This window comes from Barbus barbus (genome assembly GCF_936440315.1).
Source record: "Barbus barbus genome assembly, chromosome: 37".
NCBI lineage: Eukaryota > Metazoa > Chordata > Actinopteri > Cypriniformes > Cyprinidae > Barbus > Barbus barbus.
The window spans coordinates 18375980-18394740 of NC_136715.1; the positions used below are offsets into that span (position 1 = coordinate 18375980).

Genomic DNA, 18761 nt, shown 5'->3' on the forward strand with positions numbered 1-18761 from the left:
CAGACATAATTGAACTAAAATTAAAATAGATAACAAATACAAATAAAATGACAGTAGTTTATCAGTAATAATAAGAATTATATTATAAGAATATTAAATAATAATAATAAAAAAAAAAAATAAGACTGCCAAACACACATGCTTAAAAACAACAACTTACTAACACATAAGAAACAGAAGTGAAACAAATAACAGGAAAGAGGAGAAATAATAAGAGTAATAAGTTTTTTAGAAGTCATATTTTTATGGTCACATGTTTCTTTATATATCTTAATAATGCCAATTTCTTCATTTTTAGGTCTTATGAGAAACTTTGAAAAATAATTGGGTGTGACAAATGTGTAAACAACACAGCACCCAAACAGTTTTAATATTTTTTAATACTTTTTTATTTAAATGAAGGCTATATTAAATGTAATCTTATTGGATGATCGCTTTTAGACTGACTGTGGCAACAAGTAAACAAATCGCCAGCTTGACCTGCTGTGAGTTACTGGCTGCGCTTCTCCAGCGCGGCCTGCAGGGGGCAGCATCACACTTAGATCGGCCCGAGTCTGCATGCAAAGCGGGAAAGAAGAGGAAGAAAAACAAATGGCGCGTTCCTGGAGTTGTCACATTGATGAGATGTCAATTTAGTGTATTTCATGTTGTCGTGTTCCACTGTACCCCAGCCGACCAGAATGAATTATTTCTTCGAGCGTTGTTAAGGGATTGTGCTTGTCTCTGGGGATATAGTTAAGAGTGGGTGACTATTGTAGTGCTTGGTGCAGCTCTTTACATGTGATCAGCGTGTTTTGGAGGAAAATGCCTCTTATTAAGCTCAGAGGAGTCACTGTGGACTTTCCCTTCACTCCATACCCGTGCCAGGAGGACTACATGAGCAAAGTCATCGAGTGCCTGCAGAATGTAAGAACATACAATATATATATATATTGACAAAAGTATTGGGTCGCCCCCTTCTAATGAACATGTTTGACTACTTTAGTAATTTCTATGAGTACAAATCTTAATGTTAAAGCATATAATGATATTCTAGGGAATTGTGTGCTTCTAATTTTATAGAAACAGTTTGGACAGGACCCTTTTCTATTCTAACATGACAGTGCCTCTGTGTATAAGGCACGGTTCAAAAAGACATGATTGATTCAGTCAGTGTGGAAGAACTTGACTGGTCTGCAGAAAGCCAAGTCCTGATCCCAGCTGAACTCCTCTGGTGTGACTTTATATGCAGACCTTGAGCCAAAAACTCATCATATCCGAACTGTTAAAATTAGAAGCACACAATTCACTAGAATATCATTATAAGCTGTAACATTAAGATTTGTACTCATGGAAATTACTAAAGTAGTCAAACATGTTCATTAGAACACTTTGCTTTAGTTTTGTCCATATAGTGTATACAATCCCAGCTACATTTACAGTCTTGATAGTCATTGAAATACCCTTTGCTTTGACTTGCCAACTACTTTAAGTTTAACTCCTGTGCGTCAGTTAAAAAAAGTTACACAGAGATCCTTAGAGGACAAAAATGTCCGTCAAAAACAGTCACAATATATAAAATATATTAGTGTTTTTTTCTTCCGTTTTCACTGATATGAATCTTGTTACCAGCTTGATCATAACAAACAAAAAATCATTTCTTTTCAATATTTTTTAACCAGGTATATTTCACTGTTGTCATACTAAATGCGAAGCAGATTTTCTTTTGGATTATTGAAGCTGTGTATATGTTAGTGATTAGGAACAACATGTATTTTAATGCATTATTATTTTTGTGCAGTGTCAGATTTATATATATATATATATATATATATATATATATATATATATATATATATATATATATATATATATATATAAACGCAATTCATACACACTTTTCTCAGTAGACACCATACACATAAAAAACACACTCAGACATCCACAGAATTATAATTACATAAATTAATTTTTCTTTTCTCCCAGCCGAAGCAGAAAACAGGTAAAAAGTGAGGCTGTTCTTTATAGGCCAGAGAACCGGAGAAAATGGTTTCATCCGATGGAAAATACTCAAAAATTTAGAAATTGTAAATATGTTGTAGCCTTGCCATAAGATTGAAAGCCCATTAACAAAGAATGCATACTTGTATGCTTCAGTGGCACTAGGATAAAATAAAATTGCAGTTTTAATGGGTTTTTGTGTGGATCCTTAGTAAGTGTAAAATATGAAATTTTATGCTGTTTGCAGTAACACAACCAAAATTAATTACGCACAAGGTTAAGGGGTTTTAAAGATAAAACAGCGCCGAAATTGTACAACATCATATTATAGTCTTCTCAACAAAGACAAAAGTCTGCCACATTTAAGTTAAATAACTTTTTTCCATTAGAGGTAAAATATCATTTTAAGTGTCTCTGAATGACATTCTGCTGAAGGTGGAATGACATTTGTGTTTTATTTACCCTATGATTCATGTATAATATGAAGGCAGTACAATTTAATCTAATGCAATAAAGGTTTTAAAGTCTTCCTGTAAGGTCACATTGTTCCATTCATTGCCTATTAATGGTATGACATGCCCTTGTACTCTTTCAGAAAATGAACGGAGTTCTTGAAAGTCCCACTGGCACAGGTAAAACGCTCTGTCTGCTGTGTTCAGCGCTGGGGTGGAGAGAGAACTTCAAAGACACCATCTCTGCTCGCAAGATAGCAGAGAGAATGGGAGGTGCGGAGCTGTTCCCTGACAGGCCAATGTCATCATGGGGAACAGCAGCCACCGATGGAGACACTCCAAGTATTGTCCTTACACTCATATGACTTATAAACTAAATTCCTTTGACAGTTTAACTGCTGGACGACGTGAGGAGTTGTACTTCATAATCCTGAGTTTTGTCTTTCCTTAATATTTTAGCTTATTACACTGACATCCCCAAGATCATATATGCATCCAGGACCCATTCGCAGCTAACACAAGTCATCAGTGAACTGAAGAACACATCATACAGGTCAGCTATCTGAATTAATATAACATATTCAAAGGGTGTTGTGCAGTCAGCCATTTATTATCACATTAAGAATATGAAAACATAATAAAACACATACTGCTAAAAGGTTTTTCAGCATTTTCTGTAATACATACACTACTGTTTTAATAGAAAAACAGTAATATTGTGAAATTTTATTACAATTTAAAATAACTTCTTGCTATTTGAATATATTTTCAAATGTAATTTATTCATGTGACGCAATGTTGAATTTTCAGCATCATTACTCCAGTCTTCAGTGTCATGTGATCCTTCAGAAATCATTCTGATATGCTGATTTGCTGCTGGAGAAACATTTAAGCATTCTTGCTGATTAAAAAATTATTTCATTTTCATTTTTCAATAACAGATTGTATTGTTCTTGATTGCAGGCCAAAGATTTGTGTTTTGGGATCTAGAGAACAGCTCTGCATAAACCAGGAAGTGATGCGTCATGAAAGTAACCACATTAAGGTGTGATCCACTGTTATTTTAGTATAAGTGAGATACTATAATAGGCTTTAAGAATATTTTAAATTAGTTTATTTTTGTATTTTGCATTTAAAAAAAAAAATTAAATGCACACACACACACACACACACACACACACACATACACACACACACACACACATACATATATGTGACCCTGGACCACAAAACCAGTCTTAAGTTGCTGGGGTATATTTGTAGCAATAGCCAAAAATACATTGTGTGGGTCTTATCAACAATCAATTATCAACAAAAAAAATATTCCAAAAATCATTAGGATATTAAGTAAAGATCATGTTTCATGAAGATATTTTGTAAATTTCTTACCGTAAATATATCAAAACTTAATTTTTGATAAGTAACATGCATTGCTAAGAACTTAATTTGGACAACTTTAAAGGCGATTTTCTCAATATTTAGATTTTTTTGCACCCTCAGATTCCAGATTTTCAAATAGTTGTATCTCAGCTGAATATTGTCAGATATGTTCATGTGTGTATATGTGAAGAGTTCTGATGCAAAAGCCCAAGTGCCGTCTAAAATGTTCTTCTAAAATGAGCATTTTTATCAGGCTCCTATATTTATGTTTAGTTATTACACATTAATTGCATAGAAAAAGGACCTATACATTGCCATTAGAGTAAAATTACTGAACCTAAGCATAGGAGCCTGATAAAAATGCTAATTTTAGATGAAAATGTCAGACAGCACTTACGCTTTTGCATCTGAACTCTTCATATATATAAATAAATGTTAAAGCTATATCTCAGCATCATATTAATGAAAGCATTGTTTTATTTCAAGGTTCACATGTGCAGAGCAAAAGTATCGTCTCGCTCCTGTGTCTTTTACAACAATGTTGATGGTATGAAGACTAACATTCGTGACATACCAGTAGGGCTTTGTGTTAGTTATATAATGGTTTTGATTGTTAATTTGTGAATCTGCTTCTAAATAGAAACTGTTGACTGTTTCTTTGTTTTGTTGCTTTTTAGAGAAAAGCACTGACAAAGAAATCATGAACTCTATTCTGGATGTGGAAGATCTTGTAAAAACAGGCAAAAAGCAAAGGTGAGACACTGCATGGCCTTGACTGCAGCACTGAAAGAAATAGTTGCGTTTAAAACATCTTAAATCTGCTGATGCAGCATCCGACATGTTTCCAGCATGAGTCTTTTCTTTTTGAGTGTTTGTAAATAGTGACATTGATCAGACTATTTGTTCTCGTAGAGTTTGTCCATACTACCTGTCACGCGCACTTAAACAACACGCTGATGTCATCTTCATGCCATACAACTACCTGCTTGACCCAAAGGTGAGACATTTATCCTGCCAATATCATCACTTTAAATACACTACTGTTCTCTTTTTTTTTCAATGGTTTTGAAGAAAGTCTCTTATACTAACCAAGACTGCATTTAAAGGGTTACTTCACCAAAAAATGAAAATTCTGTCATTAATTACTCACCCTCATGTCATTCCTAACCTGTAAGACCTTCGTTCATCTTCGGAACACAAATGAAGGTATTTTTGATAAAATCCGAGAGCTTTCTGACCCTCCGTAGAGAGCAATGCAACTGCAATGTTCCCAGGTCCAGAAACGTAGCAAGGACATCGGTAAAATAGACCATGTGACATCAGGGATTCAACTGTAATTTTACGAAGCTACGAGAATACTTTTTGTGTGCAAAGAAAACAATAATAACATAATTTATTCAGCAGTTCTTCTCCCCGAGTTACCGTCTTCCACCATTTCGGAAAGTACCCCAGAACGTAATCAAGATATTCAACGTTGTTTACGTTCAGTAGAAAGCGCGCACATGCTGAACGTAAACAGTGCTGATTACGTTACGCTAGGCTCCTCCCGAACCTACGTTTAGAACTCCTCTTGTTTGTTGTGTGTGTTTCTGGGATAGACTCATTTGATTTTATTCTAAATTGATTTTTGTTGATTCACAGAGTCGAAGAGCACACAACATAGAGCTGAAAGGAGCTGTGGTCATTTTTGATGAGGCTCATAATGTTGTAAGTATCTTAATGTTTTTTGAGATCTCAAAGTCATTCAGCATGTGAAATTATGCAGTTCTGTGTTCTTGTTTTTATATATTTATATTCTCCTTTTGGCTACATTATCAGGAGAAGATGTGTGAAGAGTCCACCTCGTTTGACCTTACCCCTTACGACCTGATTTCTGCTATTGAGGCCGTGGATCGACTGCTGCGGGAACAAGCCTCAGACATCAGCAAAGCAGATTCTTCTGAAGATTTTAATGTGGAATCGCTGAACTCTGGTTTGTTTATATTTGTCAAGATTTTCTTTTTCTTTTTGCATTTTCTTTCTATTTAAAATATTGTTTATATTTAAAATATTATATAAATTATTTATATATGCACACACGCAATAATGAACTCCCTTGTTTTTACCCTATGTTTTATTTTGCAGGATTGAAACTGGATATTACCACAATTGCAAAAATAAAACGTACGTTGCATTTTAAAAGTTAATATTGTAGTACAGTATAATGCTTACAGAGGTGTTTGGAATCCATTTTTCAGTATAAAGAAAAACATTTTCCTCAGCGCACAACTTCATAATCTTACAGAAATTTTGATGGATCTGGAATCTTCCATTAACGGTTTTGAGATGCCAGCAAATAATCAAGGAATCACCAAACCCGGCAGGTCAGCGGAGTTCAGTGCTGTGAATGTGTATCCGTGACCTTGATATAATGACAGTAAAAATACACAACAGCTAATATTCTGTCTCTTCCTCTCTTAAAGTTTCATATATGAGCTTTTTCAAACCGCTCATGTGAACTCTGATACTAAAACAGCTGTGGTGGAAGCCATGGAGCAGATCACAGGATATTTAGCAGGGAGTGAGTGTTTACGAAATGGTCTTTACTCTTTACAAATCCTTTTTTCTTGTTTATTAGTGCAGCTTTGATGCACATATGTCGTCTTTTTTTTTTTGCAGGGCCTGGTGTCTTTCTGAACACTAGTGGTCTACAGAAAGTGGCGGATATAATCCAGGTCAGGAGCATGTTAAAGAGATCAGTTGGCTGTTTTCTTTTTTTTCTATATTTATGATGTTTGTTTCTTTATCCTTATTCAGCTGGTGTTTGGGGATGAACCTCCAGAGGGCAGCATGAAATCAGACAAGGGAAACAGCATGAAGGAGTTTAAGGTTTGCTCCAATTGATGTTCATATTCATGCTTCATCAGTACATGAAGTTGTCTGAGCGCATCAGGTTTTAGGTTTTCCCTAGTCAACTCAAATGGCAAATTTATATCTATGATTATTTTAAGAGTGGAAATGTTGCTGTTTTTAAAACTAAGGCCAGTTCAAGTTGTGGTTTTGTCATGAGTTTTAATGTGAAATTCCGTCATGCATCCATCCCGTTCCATCCAACTTTTTGGAAAGAAATTAATACTTTTTTTTCGGCAAGTATGCATTAAATTGATCAAAAGTCATAGTAAAGACATTTAGAATGTTACAAAAGATTTCTATTTCGGATAATGGATAAAAGCCAGGATAAAACAAATCCACAAAAAATTAAGCAGCAAAACTGTTTTCACTATTGGTAATAATCATAAATGTTTCTTGAGCAGCAAATCACCATATTAGAATGATTTCCAGATTTTCTAATCTTCGGAAGATTAGAGTAATGAGGCTGAAAATTCAGCTTTGCATCACAAGAATATATTATATTTGAAAATATATTAAAATAGAAAACAGTCATCTTAAAGTGTAATGATGTTTCACAGCATTACAGTTTCTACTGTATGTTTGATCCTTGTTGAGCATAAGTTTTCTTTCAAAAACATTAAATAATCGTACTGACCCCAAATTATTGGATGGTATATGTTTCTCTAGTCATTGTGTTTCTCTTCCAATCTCTGCTCCTGATTCCTGAATCCGTCTCATATCAGGTCCACATTCATCCAGACACCAGCAACTTCAAGAAGAAACAGATGACTGATGTATGGGCTTCCTCCTCTACCAAAAAACAAGGTATGACACTCTTACTCTCAGAAACCTCATGTTTAGTAAATGTGTTTCCAAGTCATGGAATCTGAGAGTTATTATTGCTTCAATATTAGAAGTCTTTGTTGCCTTGGCGCACATACATAAGGCTTCCACAAAGAAATGCTGAAAAAAGTGAACTTGCACATTAAACTTGTATGCCTGAGCTATAATAGACTGAAAGTGTGTTTGCATATTTCATAGGGAATGTGCTGAGTTACTGGTGTTTTTCTCCGGGGTTCAGCATGCAGGAGTTGCTCAGACAGGGAGTACGCAGCATCATTCTGACCAGCGGAACTCTCTCACCGCTCTCATCCTTCACCTGTGAAATGCAAATGTTAGTGCTCTTCTCCTCTAGCTGTCCCCTCTGAGGTTTATGAGTTGATGCGGGTTGGGTGCTAATTCTCTACTGATTTTTCTGCAGTCCTTTCCCTGTATCCTTGGAGAATCCTCACGTCATCCAACGTGATCAGATCTTCGTCAGTATCATTGAAAAAGGTCCAGACGGCGTGCAGTTGAGCACAGCCTTTAACAGGAGGTGAGTGTTTTATCAAGGGTTGTTCAGTTACATTAACATCCTCTGCTTAAGGGGACGAAGTGCCATTTAAAGTTTGGCATCAGTAATTTAGTACATATATTTAGCAAAGACAAATTCAAGTGATCTAAAGTGACAGGAAATAGATTTACAGCAACTAAAGGTTTCTATTAAAAATACTGTTCTTTCAACTGTTTTCAACATTGATAATAATAAGAAATGTTTCTTGAAGCAAATCTGCATTTTAGACTGATTTCTGAAAGATCATCACTGACGACTGGAGTAATGATGCTGAAAATTCAGCATTTTAAATGTTAATGTTATTATAGTTAACTAAAACTGTTATTTCTAAATCTTATTTCGGCTAGTTGCCAAGGCAACATTTCTTAATTTAGTTTAACTTGATGTACTAAAATAAAAACTGAAATATTAATAAAAAAATATATAGACATTTTGTCTTATATATAAATTGTAACTACGATGAACATGGAAAAAGTAAAAACTGATTCAAAATATTAATTAAAAACTATAATAGTGTCTGATACTGTAATTTTTGTCTGAGATGTGATATTTGTATTGCCCATGGGCTGTCAAGGCCCAAAAAAGCACTATAAAACAGGATTATTATAGTTAACTAAAACCATAAAAACATTTTTTTATTACTTGAAATAAAATAAATGTTATCTAATATTTTAATAAAATTCCAGGTACAAAATTCTCATTTTTGTTTAGTTTAGCTGTATTTACTAAAATAACTACAACTGAAATAAAAATAATAAAAACTATATGAACATTAAAAAACGAATAAAAATGCCAAAAACACAAATTACTAAAACTTTAACTAAAAAGGTAAAAACAGAAAATATAAAAATAAAAACTAATGCAAACTATTAATAAAAACTCACTGATACTAAAATAACACTACTGTAAAAGCACCATAAAAGCAGTTCATGTGACATGTTTGCTATATTTCAAGGTTCAGTTTAGTATGTGAACATGGCTCTTTGGTTTTTGAAGGTTCGTTCCTGAAAACATGTCGTCCATGGGAAACACTCTGGGTGAGAGATCCTTACACAAAACAAAAGCTGGTCTGATCACTTATCAGTAATAATCTGATGGTCAGCGTGACTATCAATGTAATGATTATTATTGGCTTTGCAGTCAATCTGGCACGGGTGGTGCCTCATGGACTGCTGGTGTTCTTCCCCTCATATCCGGTGATGGATAAGACTCTGGAGTTCTGGAGGGTGAGTGTGTATTTCAGTCTGACCGCAATAAAGCTGCAGTTACATGTGAGAAAAATATGTAGCCGACTCAACAATTCAAATAAGCTGTGATTTTGATCAACATTGTTTAGCCCTATTTGTGAACTGGTTCTGCTGATTCATTGGTTTTCTGCAGGTCTTATAAAGTCTTAATTCGCCACTGTTATCACAAGACATTTACATATGGAGGCCATATTGATAAATTGCGTTCCATTCAATTTATTCCTTAAAGTAGCTTTATTTGGCCTCAAAAAGGTTATAAAGGTCTTAAATTTACCTTCATAAAACCTGCAGAAACCCTGTTCATTGTGAAATAAATGAAAGACTGTTTTACAAGCACTTTTTTCCTTTTTAAAGGGTAAACTTGATGTAGAAAGATTGATTACCTTGTTCCTCTTTTGTCAGCTGTAGCATTTAAGTCATTATACACCACTCCCTTCACTCTCTCAGGATAATGGACATGCCGATCGCATTGAGCATGTGAAGCCCATGTTTGTAGAACCGAGGGGTAAAGGCACTTTTACAGAGGTAACCGCTATTGTTATCAGTCTTATAATAACTGTTCACTCAGTATGAGTTGGTATAGATGCTATCATAATGCTAACACAGCTTGATGTGCACAAGCTGTCAGTCAGTGCCTCTCTGAAATTGGATTGTCTTGCAGGTGATTAATGGTTATTATGACAAGGTGAACGACCCAAACTCCAGCGGAGGCAGCTTCTTCGCCGTATGCAGAGGAAAGGTGAGACTATAAATATTTGATGCAATACAAAATACTTTATTATGAACCAAGACCAGTAATAAACACATTTTTTCTGTTGTCCAAGGCAAGCGAGGGGTTGGATTTTGCAGACACGTACGGGCGAGGGGTTGTGATCACTGGGCTTCCCTTCCCCCCCAGGATGGACCCCAGAGTGGTGCTAAAAATGCAGTATCTGGACGAGATGTGCAAGAATAAAATTAGTGGAGTGAAGGTACCTGCTCTTCAAGATTTAATATTAACATTGTCAATTTAACATGTTTATTACAATTTTAATTCAATTAATAATTCAAACCTATTATTTATATGTATAATTTAGAAATGAATACTTATTTAGCAAGAATGCATTAAATTGATTAAAAGTAATATATGCAAATCAGCATATTAGAATGATTTCTGAAGGATCATGTGGCAATGACAACTGGAGTAATGATGCTGAAATTCAGCTTTAAAATCACAGGAATCAATGACATTTTAAATGTATATTAATATAGAAAACAGTTTTGTAAATTGTAATAATATTTCACAATATTTCTATTTTTACTGTACTTTTGGATCAAATAATTGCAGAAACATTATGTAAATGTTGATAAACAACAAAACTGTATTCACCCCAAAGGTTTTAACACTAGTGAAAATATGAATTATTTATTAATTTATTCTGAAATGCACTGAAGATATAATTCATACATATAATGTAAATAAATGCAGTCTTTTTTTTTCTGAATGAATTCATTTTGATATTTGGGGCATAAAGTGAAAATATTAGGATGGTACAACTGTCCTGATATCATAATAAAGAGAAATTCCTTAGTAAAAGGATCAAATTCTTGAAAAGTAGTTTATTGAATATTATATTTATTATTTCTCAGGGAAAAATGTCCTGTTTTGACCTTTTATGACATGGCAAGGTTAGTTCAGTTTGTAAATGCGTCATACAATCCCCAAATGATATTTGTGACCCTGGAGCACAAAACCAGTCTTAAGTCGCTGGGGTATATTTGTAGCAATAGCCAACAATACAGTTGTGGTCAGAATTATTGGAACCCTTGGTAAATATGATCAAAGAAGACTGTGAAAATTAACCTATAATTATTTTATTTAAAAAAATCACAAAAAGCTAACCTTTCATTGGATAATAAGAATTTAAAATGGGGGGAAATATCATTATGAAATAAATGTTTTTCAGATTTCCAAATAGTTGTATATCGGCCAAATATTGTCCAATCCTAACAAACCATATATCAATGGAAAGCTGGTTTATTCAGCTTGCATATGATGTATAAATCTCAGTTTCAAAAAATTGACCCTTATGACTGGTTTTATGGTCCATAGTCACATTAATAATTCAAGATGTTTGTGAGAAAAAAAACTTTACCAATACCTTAAAATATTTATATTTTATTTGAATATTGTATTATTTAGTACATATGTAACGTTTTTTATTTTTTTTACTTTTGGGAAGTAAAGATGACAATGTTTACACTCACATGTATTCAAGGTGTAAAGAAAACCTGCAGTGAACTGCATATGGTTCAGGTAGAACAGTGTGTTCTTATGGTGTGTCTGGTTGTTTAGTATCTGTCTGGGCAAGAGTGGTACAGACAGCAGGCCTCTCGAGCTGTCAATCAAGCCATTGGCAGAGTGATCCGGCACAGAGAAGACTACGGAGCTATTTTCCTCTGTGATCACAGGTCAGTGCTAATTACTACAACAGCAATGACTGGAGATCTAGTATGAGATATTAATGTTCAGAGTTTACAATTCCAGGTTCAGAGGCACCGAAGCCCGTAATCAGCTTCCTTCATGGGTGAGGCCGTATGTTAAGATTTATGATGGCTTTGGTACCATGGTCCGTGATGCGGCTCATTTCTTTCGGACGGCGCAAAAAACTGTAAGTCCATTTCTTGTTTATGTTTTCCTGTTCCATGAACCTGTTTTTACACTAATAAGAGCTGACATGCACATTTCTTGGTCTATTTGTGTATCAGAGACCAGTTCCTGTTAGGAAAGAAAAAGAGGCCTGTAAAAATCAGGCAGACACCAGGCCGCTCAACACAGGCTCCAGCTGTCCTGCTAAGAGTGCCTGGTTCAATGACACCTCTCAAAAGGCCAAAACACTAGACTCACATGTCCCCAGCCTAAAGAGGAGAAAATTAGGTGAGCTCACCTCTATTCCTCCTTTTTTCTGGCCTTTTAATGAGGTCTGAGGCTCTTGGATGACTGTTCATTAAGACATATTTCACATCTTGGAGGTTTATTTCTCCACCTCTTATAAATGTCCTGCTTGGACTACTACTGTATTATTATTATTTTTTTAAACAGTTAAGTAATTAAGCAATGAATTATAATTTGGTCTCATTCTGAGACTGTGATTTATAAAACAGCCCAGTTGAGCCAATTAAACATTAACATTAGACAATGCTAGGAGACAATTCTGTTTTTAACAGAGAACGAATCCACAGATTTGATCATTTGAAGGATGTTTTGACATTGATTTTTTACTTAATTGCTGTCAGTTACAGTACTTGTCAAAAGTTTGGAAATATGGTGTTTTTTAAATGTTTTAAATGAAGTCTTTTATGCTCACCAAGGCTGCGTTTATGTGCTCAAACATACAGTAAAACAATTTTGTTATCGTTTTTACAATAATTGTGTTATTGTTTTTGTCAATTTTACAGAATGAAAATTAAAATATAAAACTGTTTTCTATTGTAATATATTTTAAAATGTAATTTATTTCTGTGATGCAAAGCTGAATTTTCAGCATCATTACTCCAGTCTTCAGTGTCACATGATCCTTCAGAAATCAATCTAATATGCTGATTTGGTGCTCAAGCAGCATTTATTATTATTTCTTCATACTTAATATATGTGCAGAAACCATGATTATACTTCCATTCAAATGTTTGGGGTTTGTGTGCATGCTTTTAATAGAAATTAAAGCATTTATTTTGCAAATACCGGTATGCATTAAATTGATCAAAGGTCACATTAAAAACGTTTATAATGCTATATGAACTTTCTATACGTCAAAAAATCCTGAAAAAAGTGTTCATAAAATATTAAGCAGCAAAAATGTTTTTTTATCATTGATAGTCATAAGTGCTATTATTAATAACTGAGCACTAAATCAGCATTTTACTATGATCTCCGAAGGATCATGTGACACTGAAGACTGAGTAATGATGCTGAACATTCAGCTTTGCACCACAGGAATAAATTACATCTTAAAATATATTAAAATAGAAAATAGTTATTTCAAATTGTAATAATATATCACTGTTTTCACTGTATTTTGTTCAAATAATTGCAGCCTTGGTGAGCATAAGAGACATTAAAAGTATTTAAAAAAGCATTATGTTTTCAAACTATGTTTTTGTACATTCAGTGCGAGTCAGTTAAAATTATAGTGATGTTTTAGATTCAGAAGAGCATTCTGGGCGGGATGGAGCGGCCAGACTTTGCATTCAATATGAGATGGAGATGACAAGTAAAAGGAAACCAGTCAGCCTGCTGGATGCCCTGGATGACACAACCAACAAAGGAGCGAGGGAAGACTCCATGCCTGGGGAAGAAAGAGTGAGACAAGAATGAAATCACTAGAGAAATCATTTAGTTGCTCTCTTTCCAAACCAATTTTATTTTCTATTTGCCGTTTAGCACAAAACGAGATGTAATGCAGAATGTCAGAGCAGCTGTTTTCCATATAATGAAAGTGCACGGGGATGTATATGGCAATGGTCCAAAAGAGGACAAGTATAATAAAAGTAGTCACATGCGACATGTTCGCCCTTTTTCCAGGTCTTTTAAATTCATACGACTGTTCAGTGTGAGAAACATTGGTGTAGGCAGTGATTTCACATTTCTCAGAGAAATTGGAAGTGAATAACCCAGAAAATTATTTTTTTTGCTGAATAAATGAGATATGAATGATAAGAAATTACCTCATAAATCATGATCGGGGTTTTGAATGACACCATGATCTCTTTTTATCTGTTTCTCAAATCTTTCAACACTTTAGCTCATTGTGCAGGTCTGTAAAAAAATTCTTATGACGTAAAATAACTGTGATCAAATCTTTTTGATAATTTTCCCTTTCTCATCGGTCTTTGACCCTGCAGGCGAGTCGCTTGTCGACTCTTTCCCTCCAGCATGACAAACGTCTGGATGATGAATCGAGGGGTGGGAAACGGAAAATTAAGGTGGTTCAAGAGTGGGTGAGGGATCTTGATTGATTTTTTGCGTGTTGTATGCTTTTGGTGTATGTAGACCTTATTCTGTTGATTACAAGACTATGCAAAAATTGAAATTAAAAAATTAGATTCATATTCATTTAAAAAGTGACAATTTATATGTATGTATATGTTTACAGTATATGTGTGTATATATATGTGTATATATTTGAATGGTAGAGAATTGATGGCATGGAGATTAAACACTTCACCTTTAAATTTAGTGGATTACCAAAATGGATTTGTGCATCTCCTTTGTTCTTTTGTATTAAATGAAATGCATTTTATGTCTTCTGCTGGCTGTGCTTCAGAAGACAGTGGTTTCCTGTCCTGCAAAAACAGGCAAAGCTTTCATGATGGAGCTGAGACGATGCCTGAGTCATGAGAACTTCAAGCTCATCATGGAGGCGCTGCAGTCCTACAAGACAACCGATGACCTGAAGGACCTTCTTGCTAATGTGACTGAACCACTCATACAAGACCACAACACACACTGTCTGCTCAGAGGTGCGGAATCACAACACATCTTTCAAGCGAATTACATTTCCACTGCTAATTCAACTAATATGCCTTCTAACATTTGAATTCCCTTTACTGATTGTGACTGAAATCAAAACTGGCAGATAAAGAGCACCATCATCTTTTTCTCAAGGTCTTTATCAGTTTATTCGACCACACCATAAGAAAGAGTTCGATGAGCATTGTTTGGAGTTAACAGGTGAAGGCTGTGGCTATAAACAAGAGCATTCGCTGCCCAGGGAGGAGCGAGAGGCTCTCAGGCAGAACACAGGTAACCTCTGACTTGTAAATATTGTGTGTAACAGTTGCAGGAAACATTTAGAACTTTTTTTTTCTCTCCATAATGATAAATAAAATTTTTTATGTTTTCCTTTTCTAGCAAAAAGTGAGATGCCACCTGTGAATCCACCCAGTGAGCAGCTGAATTCGAGTCAGCAGCTGAACCAAGGTGGTTCTCACCTGAGAACTGCAGAACTCAATGGTGGGGACGGTAAAATTGGAGGTATGTTGCAATTAAAATTGCAATTAAAAAGGTCTTGTATAGGGTGGCCATCTGTCCAGTTTTAGATCGGACGGCCCAGTTTTAAAACACCATCTCTGTCTATTGGCGAATGCTGGAGCTGCTCATTTATCCTCTTTTTAAGACTACTGTTTTATTTTTTAGGGGAAGTCGTGGCCTAATGGTTAGAGAGTCGGACTCGTAATCGAAAGGTTGCGGGTTCGAGTCCCCACCCGGCAGGGATTGTAGGTGGGGGGAGTGAATGTACAGCGCTCTCTCCACCCTCAATACCACGACTGAGGTGCCCTTGAGCAAGGCACCGAACCCCCAACTGCTCCCCGGGCGCCGCAGCATGGCTGCCCACTGCTCCGTGTGTGTGTGTGTGTGTGTGTGTGTGTGTGTGTGCGCATTTGTTCACTACTCACTGCTGTGTGTGTGCACTTGGATGGGTTAAACGCAGAGCACCAATTTCGAGTATGGGTCACCATACTTGACAATACGTCACGACTTTACCTTTACTTTACCTTTATATTGTATACAATGGCTTATATTCAAATTAAGCGACATACACTTTATACGCTATATTTTCAGTATGGCTGTTTTGCTCCATTTTGCCAACATTGCATCTCTGATCAACACAGTATCAGATTTCGTATTCGAATGATTCAGAGTTTTTGAACAAATCAGGTGAGTCAGTGGTTCAGTAAGCCATTCATGAAGACAGTTGCTAAATTCAAAATTGCATACTAGTTTACCTCTCTTACTATTTTAGCTTATCCTTCTATGGCAGAAATAGTAAGAGTTGTATGCTAGTATGCAGTTCCGAAATCAAGTCACTTGCGTAATTTCTAATTGAATTGGCCATTTTGAACAAATTGAATGAGTGAATCAGTGACTGGCTTAATATGACTTGTCGCCACCTACTGATGGTTTTAGTTTCATATTTAAAGTTTCATAATTCTGTATTCAGTTTATTTTATATTTAACGCATTCATCTCCTAACATTATTTATGAATTTTAACTGCAGGGGAAATGCATTTGTGGCATCAGCATTAAAGGAACACTCAACTTTTTTTGGATGGGTGCAGCAAGCGCAATGATATTACGCAGCGCCTGAAAGTAGTCCCCAGCTATGTCATAACTAGTTACCTAACTGGGGACTACTTTCAGGAGCTGCGTAATATCATTGCGCTTGCTGCACCCATGGTACGGCAGCAAAGTTCATTGATTATTAATGAGAGTATAGTTCCTAGCCATATCGGTCTAGAAAATCACAACTTTTCTTTTTCTGCCGGTAACTACAGAAGAGTCAAGTTTTAAATAGGAAAATTATCGAAACGCTTTGGTCATTTTTGATGACCAAATGCTAATGGTCTAATCCGATTCAATGATCTATGCTAAACTAAGCTAAAAGTGCTACCGCCAGACCCGGAGATCGGCTGAATGGATACAAAAACAGTAAAACTCAACTGTTTAACTCTAGGGGAGATGTAAAATGAGCCTATTTCCAAAAAAAGTGGAGTGTTCCTTTAAACAGTCTGTGTAAATGCATCTAAATGTAGAAATCTAGATGCACTTTTGTGGTACAAAGATGGATTTTGTTGATTTGATGCCCTACTGTCTTATTATTATAACTGAATTTATTGAATTTACATGAACGATGATGCATAAATTTAATAAGATTAGAACATTTGCCCTCATAAAGGTTAGAAATGTCCCTAGAAATAAATTTAAGGGGGAAAATATTGTCTCTTAATGGAAAAGTGTATTTTTTGTTAGTGCTTTTGGATTATTTTTCAGTTTTTATTCTGGCTTCAAATCCTGCATAGTGTTCTCCTTTTTGGTCTTACAGAATTTGCCACCCTATTCCTGATGCAGACATTTGTACATTTCAAACTTGTTTTTTGACATTTTTACAGTGAATGTGAGAAGTGAAGTCCAGAAGCCACAAACATCCATCAAAGAGGGTCTGTCGTGCTCCTCTCTGCTGTCAGACATTAAACAGGCCATCGGTGCAGAAAAAACCCGTCAGATGTTTTTGGCCTTGCAGGCCTATAAAACATCACACAATTACGAACAGATGGTGTCAACTGTTGTGAGTTTATTGACTGAGAGAGATGAAGACATCGCTCTACTAGAACGTTAGTCTGTTTCTTTTAGATTCATCATAACCTTTTACATTTTTTATCAAACTGGGTATCTGTTGGGAAAGAGGCTGAACTTGTTGGGTCTGGTCTAGGGTTGTCTGTGCTCATTCGACCGCAGCACAGGAAGCAGTTCGGTGAGCTGTTAAAATCCTTGACCGGAAATGATTCTGTTGCAAACCAGGATTCAGACATGGGGTCAAGTCAACTAAATCAAGGTATTCTTTGTAATAATTGTGTGTAAATATTGTATTCTGGAACTGGGATGGTAGATAAATTTGCTAATCATTCTTAATTGTTGTTTTTCATTGCAGCATCTCCGTTATCTGCAGGAAAGACTCAAAGCAAGATATCATCCTTCTTTTCATGAATGCTGCTCTAAGATATTGCTATAAGCTGCTCTAAGATATCAGTATCTTCATATATTATATATTACGTTTTTTTTTTTTTTTTTTACATATACCATGCATGAAGACATTTAAGCAGGAGATTGCACAACTGATATTTGTTATGTAATTATATTTTGTCAGTAAACGCTTAAAAGTTTTGAATAAATAAATGAACTTTATACTTTTAAATGTTTTTTTTCCCCAGTTCTTTTTTATTAATAAAAAATAAAAATAGTGAGTAATTTGGCATCTCAGTAATTTAACATTTTATTTAATTAGCACTATTTTACTGTATCACTATATTCTTATTTTATTTACTATATTTTTATTCTTAATGATTAAAATGTATTCTCTTGAGAAAACACATTAGACCAGCCCTCGATTTCACAGACAAGGCTTAAGACTAATCCTAGACTAAAATGTAAATCTGAGCTGTTTCAACTGAAAGACACTTGCACTGACTGGTCTTAAAATATATCAGTGCCTTTGTTTTGTCTCAAGATGCACACCAGTCATGTTTTTTTTTCAAGTACATTTATAAAAGTTACCTAAATGTCCTAATTGAACTATGGCCTAGTCCTGGTTTAGTCTAGCCCTGTCTGTGAAACTGGGCCCAGGTGTGTTATTGAACAAAGCTTGATTGGATCAGTAAAGGTGTCTAGTTAGTTATTTTTTCCCCCAGGAAATATGAAATATTACTAACAGTAAAAGATTTATAAAATTAATAAATTCAAATGTACAAGCAATAAATTAATCAAATAAAATGGATTAACTGATATTAAAGACAAATGTGGTTTTCCTTCCCCGGCCTTTTTTTTTTTAATTAAAGCTACAACAATTACATGGACAAAATGTACTTTTATAGTGGGAATTCAATACAAAATACTGAATACAA

At 35.0% G+C, this 18761-nt stretch overlaps 1 protein-coding gene across 3 annotated transcripts; it reads left to right on the plus strand.

Annotated features, from left to right (window-relative positions):
* The first annotated feature begins 550 nt into the window (after positions 1 to 550).
* Positions 551 to 18646, plus strand: LOC306857187 (regulator of telomere elongation helicase 1). Of its 3 annotated transcripts, none has more exons than XM_079396975.1 (33): positions 551 to 906; positions 2576 to 2774; positions 2892 to 2985; positions 3396 to 3477; positions 4299 to 4359; positions 4490 to 4565; positions 4725 to 4809; positions 5454 to 5519; positions 5631 to 5784; positions 5937 to 5975; positions 6097 to 6175; positions 6275 to 6372; positions 6471 to 6526; positions 6609 to 6680; positions 7427 to 7508; positions 7725 to 7857; positions 7945 to 8058; positions 9073 to 9113; positions 9217 to 9302; positions 9771 to 9848; positions 9985 to 10062; positions 10148 to 10294; positions 11659 to 11774; positions 11851 to 11974; positions 12072 to 12240; positions 13505 to 13662; positions 14205 to 14300; positions 14627 to 14822; positions 14968 to 15105; positions 15214 to 15336; positions 17253 to 17474; positions 17573 to 17695; positions 17792 to 18646. In XM_079396975.1, exons 1-33 carry the CDS (start codon positions 805 to 807, stop codon positions 17845 to 17847), a joined length of 3543 nt encoding a protein of 1180 aa, XP_079253101.1. In that variant the 5' UTR covers positions 551 to 804; the 3' UTR covers positions 17848 to 18646. The 3 variants fall into 3 exon arrangements, 2 of the variants coding, with proteins under 2 accessions (XP_079253101.1, XP_079253102.1); XR_013783076.1 differs by having other exon boundaries at positions 568 to 906; positions 17253 to 17428; positions 17792 to 18052; XM_079396976.1 differs by having other exon boundaries at positions 568 to 906; positions 14630 to 14822.
* Positions 18647 to 18761: the final 115 nt, after the last annotated feature.

Coding starts and splice junctions, on each gene's coding strand:
- LOC306857187 (XM_079396975.1), top strand. CDS start 805: ATGCCTCTTATTAAGCTCAGAGGAGTCACTGTGGACTTTCCCTTCACT. Junction 6,527..6,608: donor AAGTGGCGGATATAATCCAG/GTCAGGAGCATG, acceptor ATCCTTATTCAG/CTGGTGTTTGGGGATGAACC. Junction 7,509..7,724: donor CTCCTCTACCAAAAAACAAG/GTATGACACTCT, acceptor CATATTTCATAG/GGAATGTGCTGAGTTACTGG.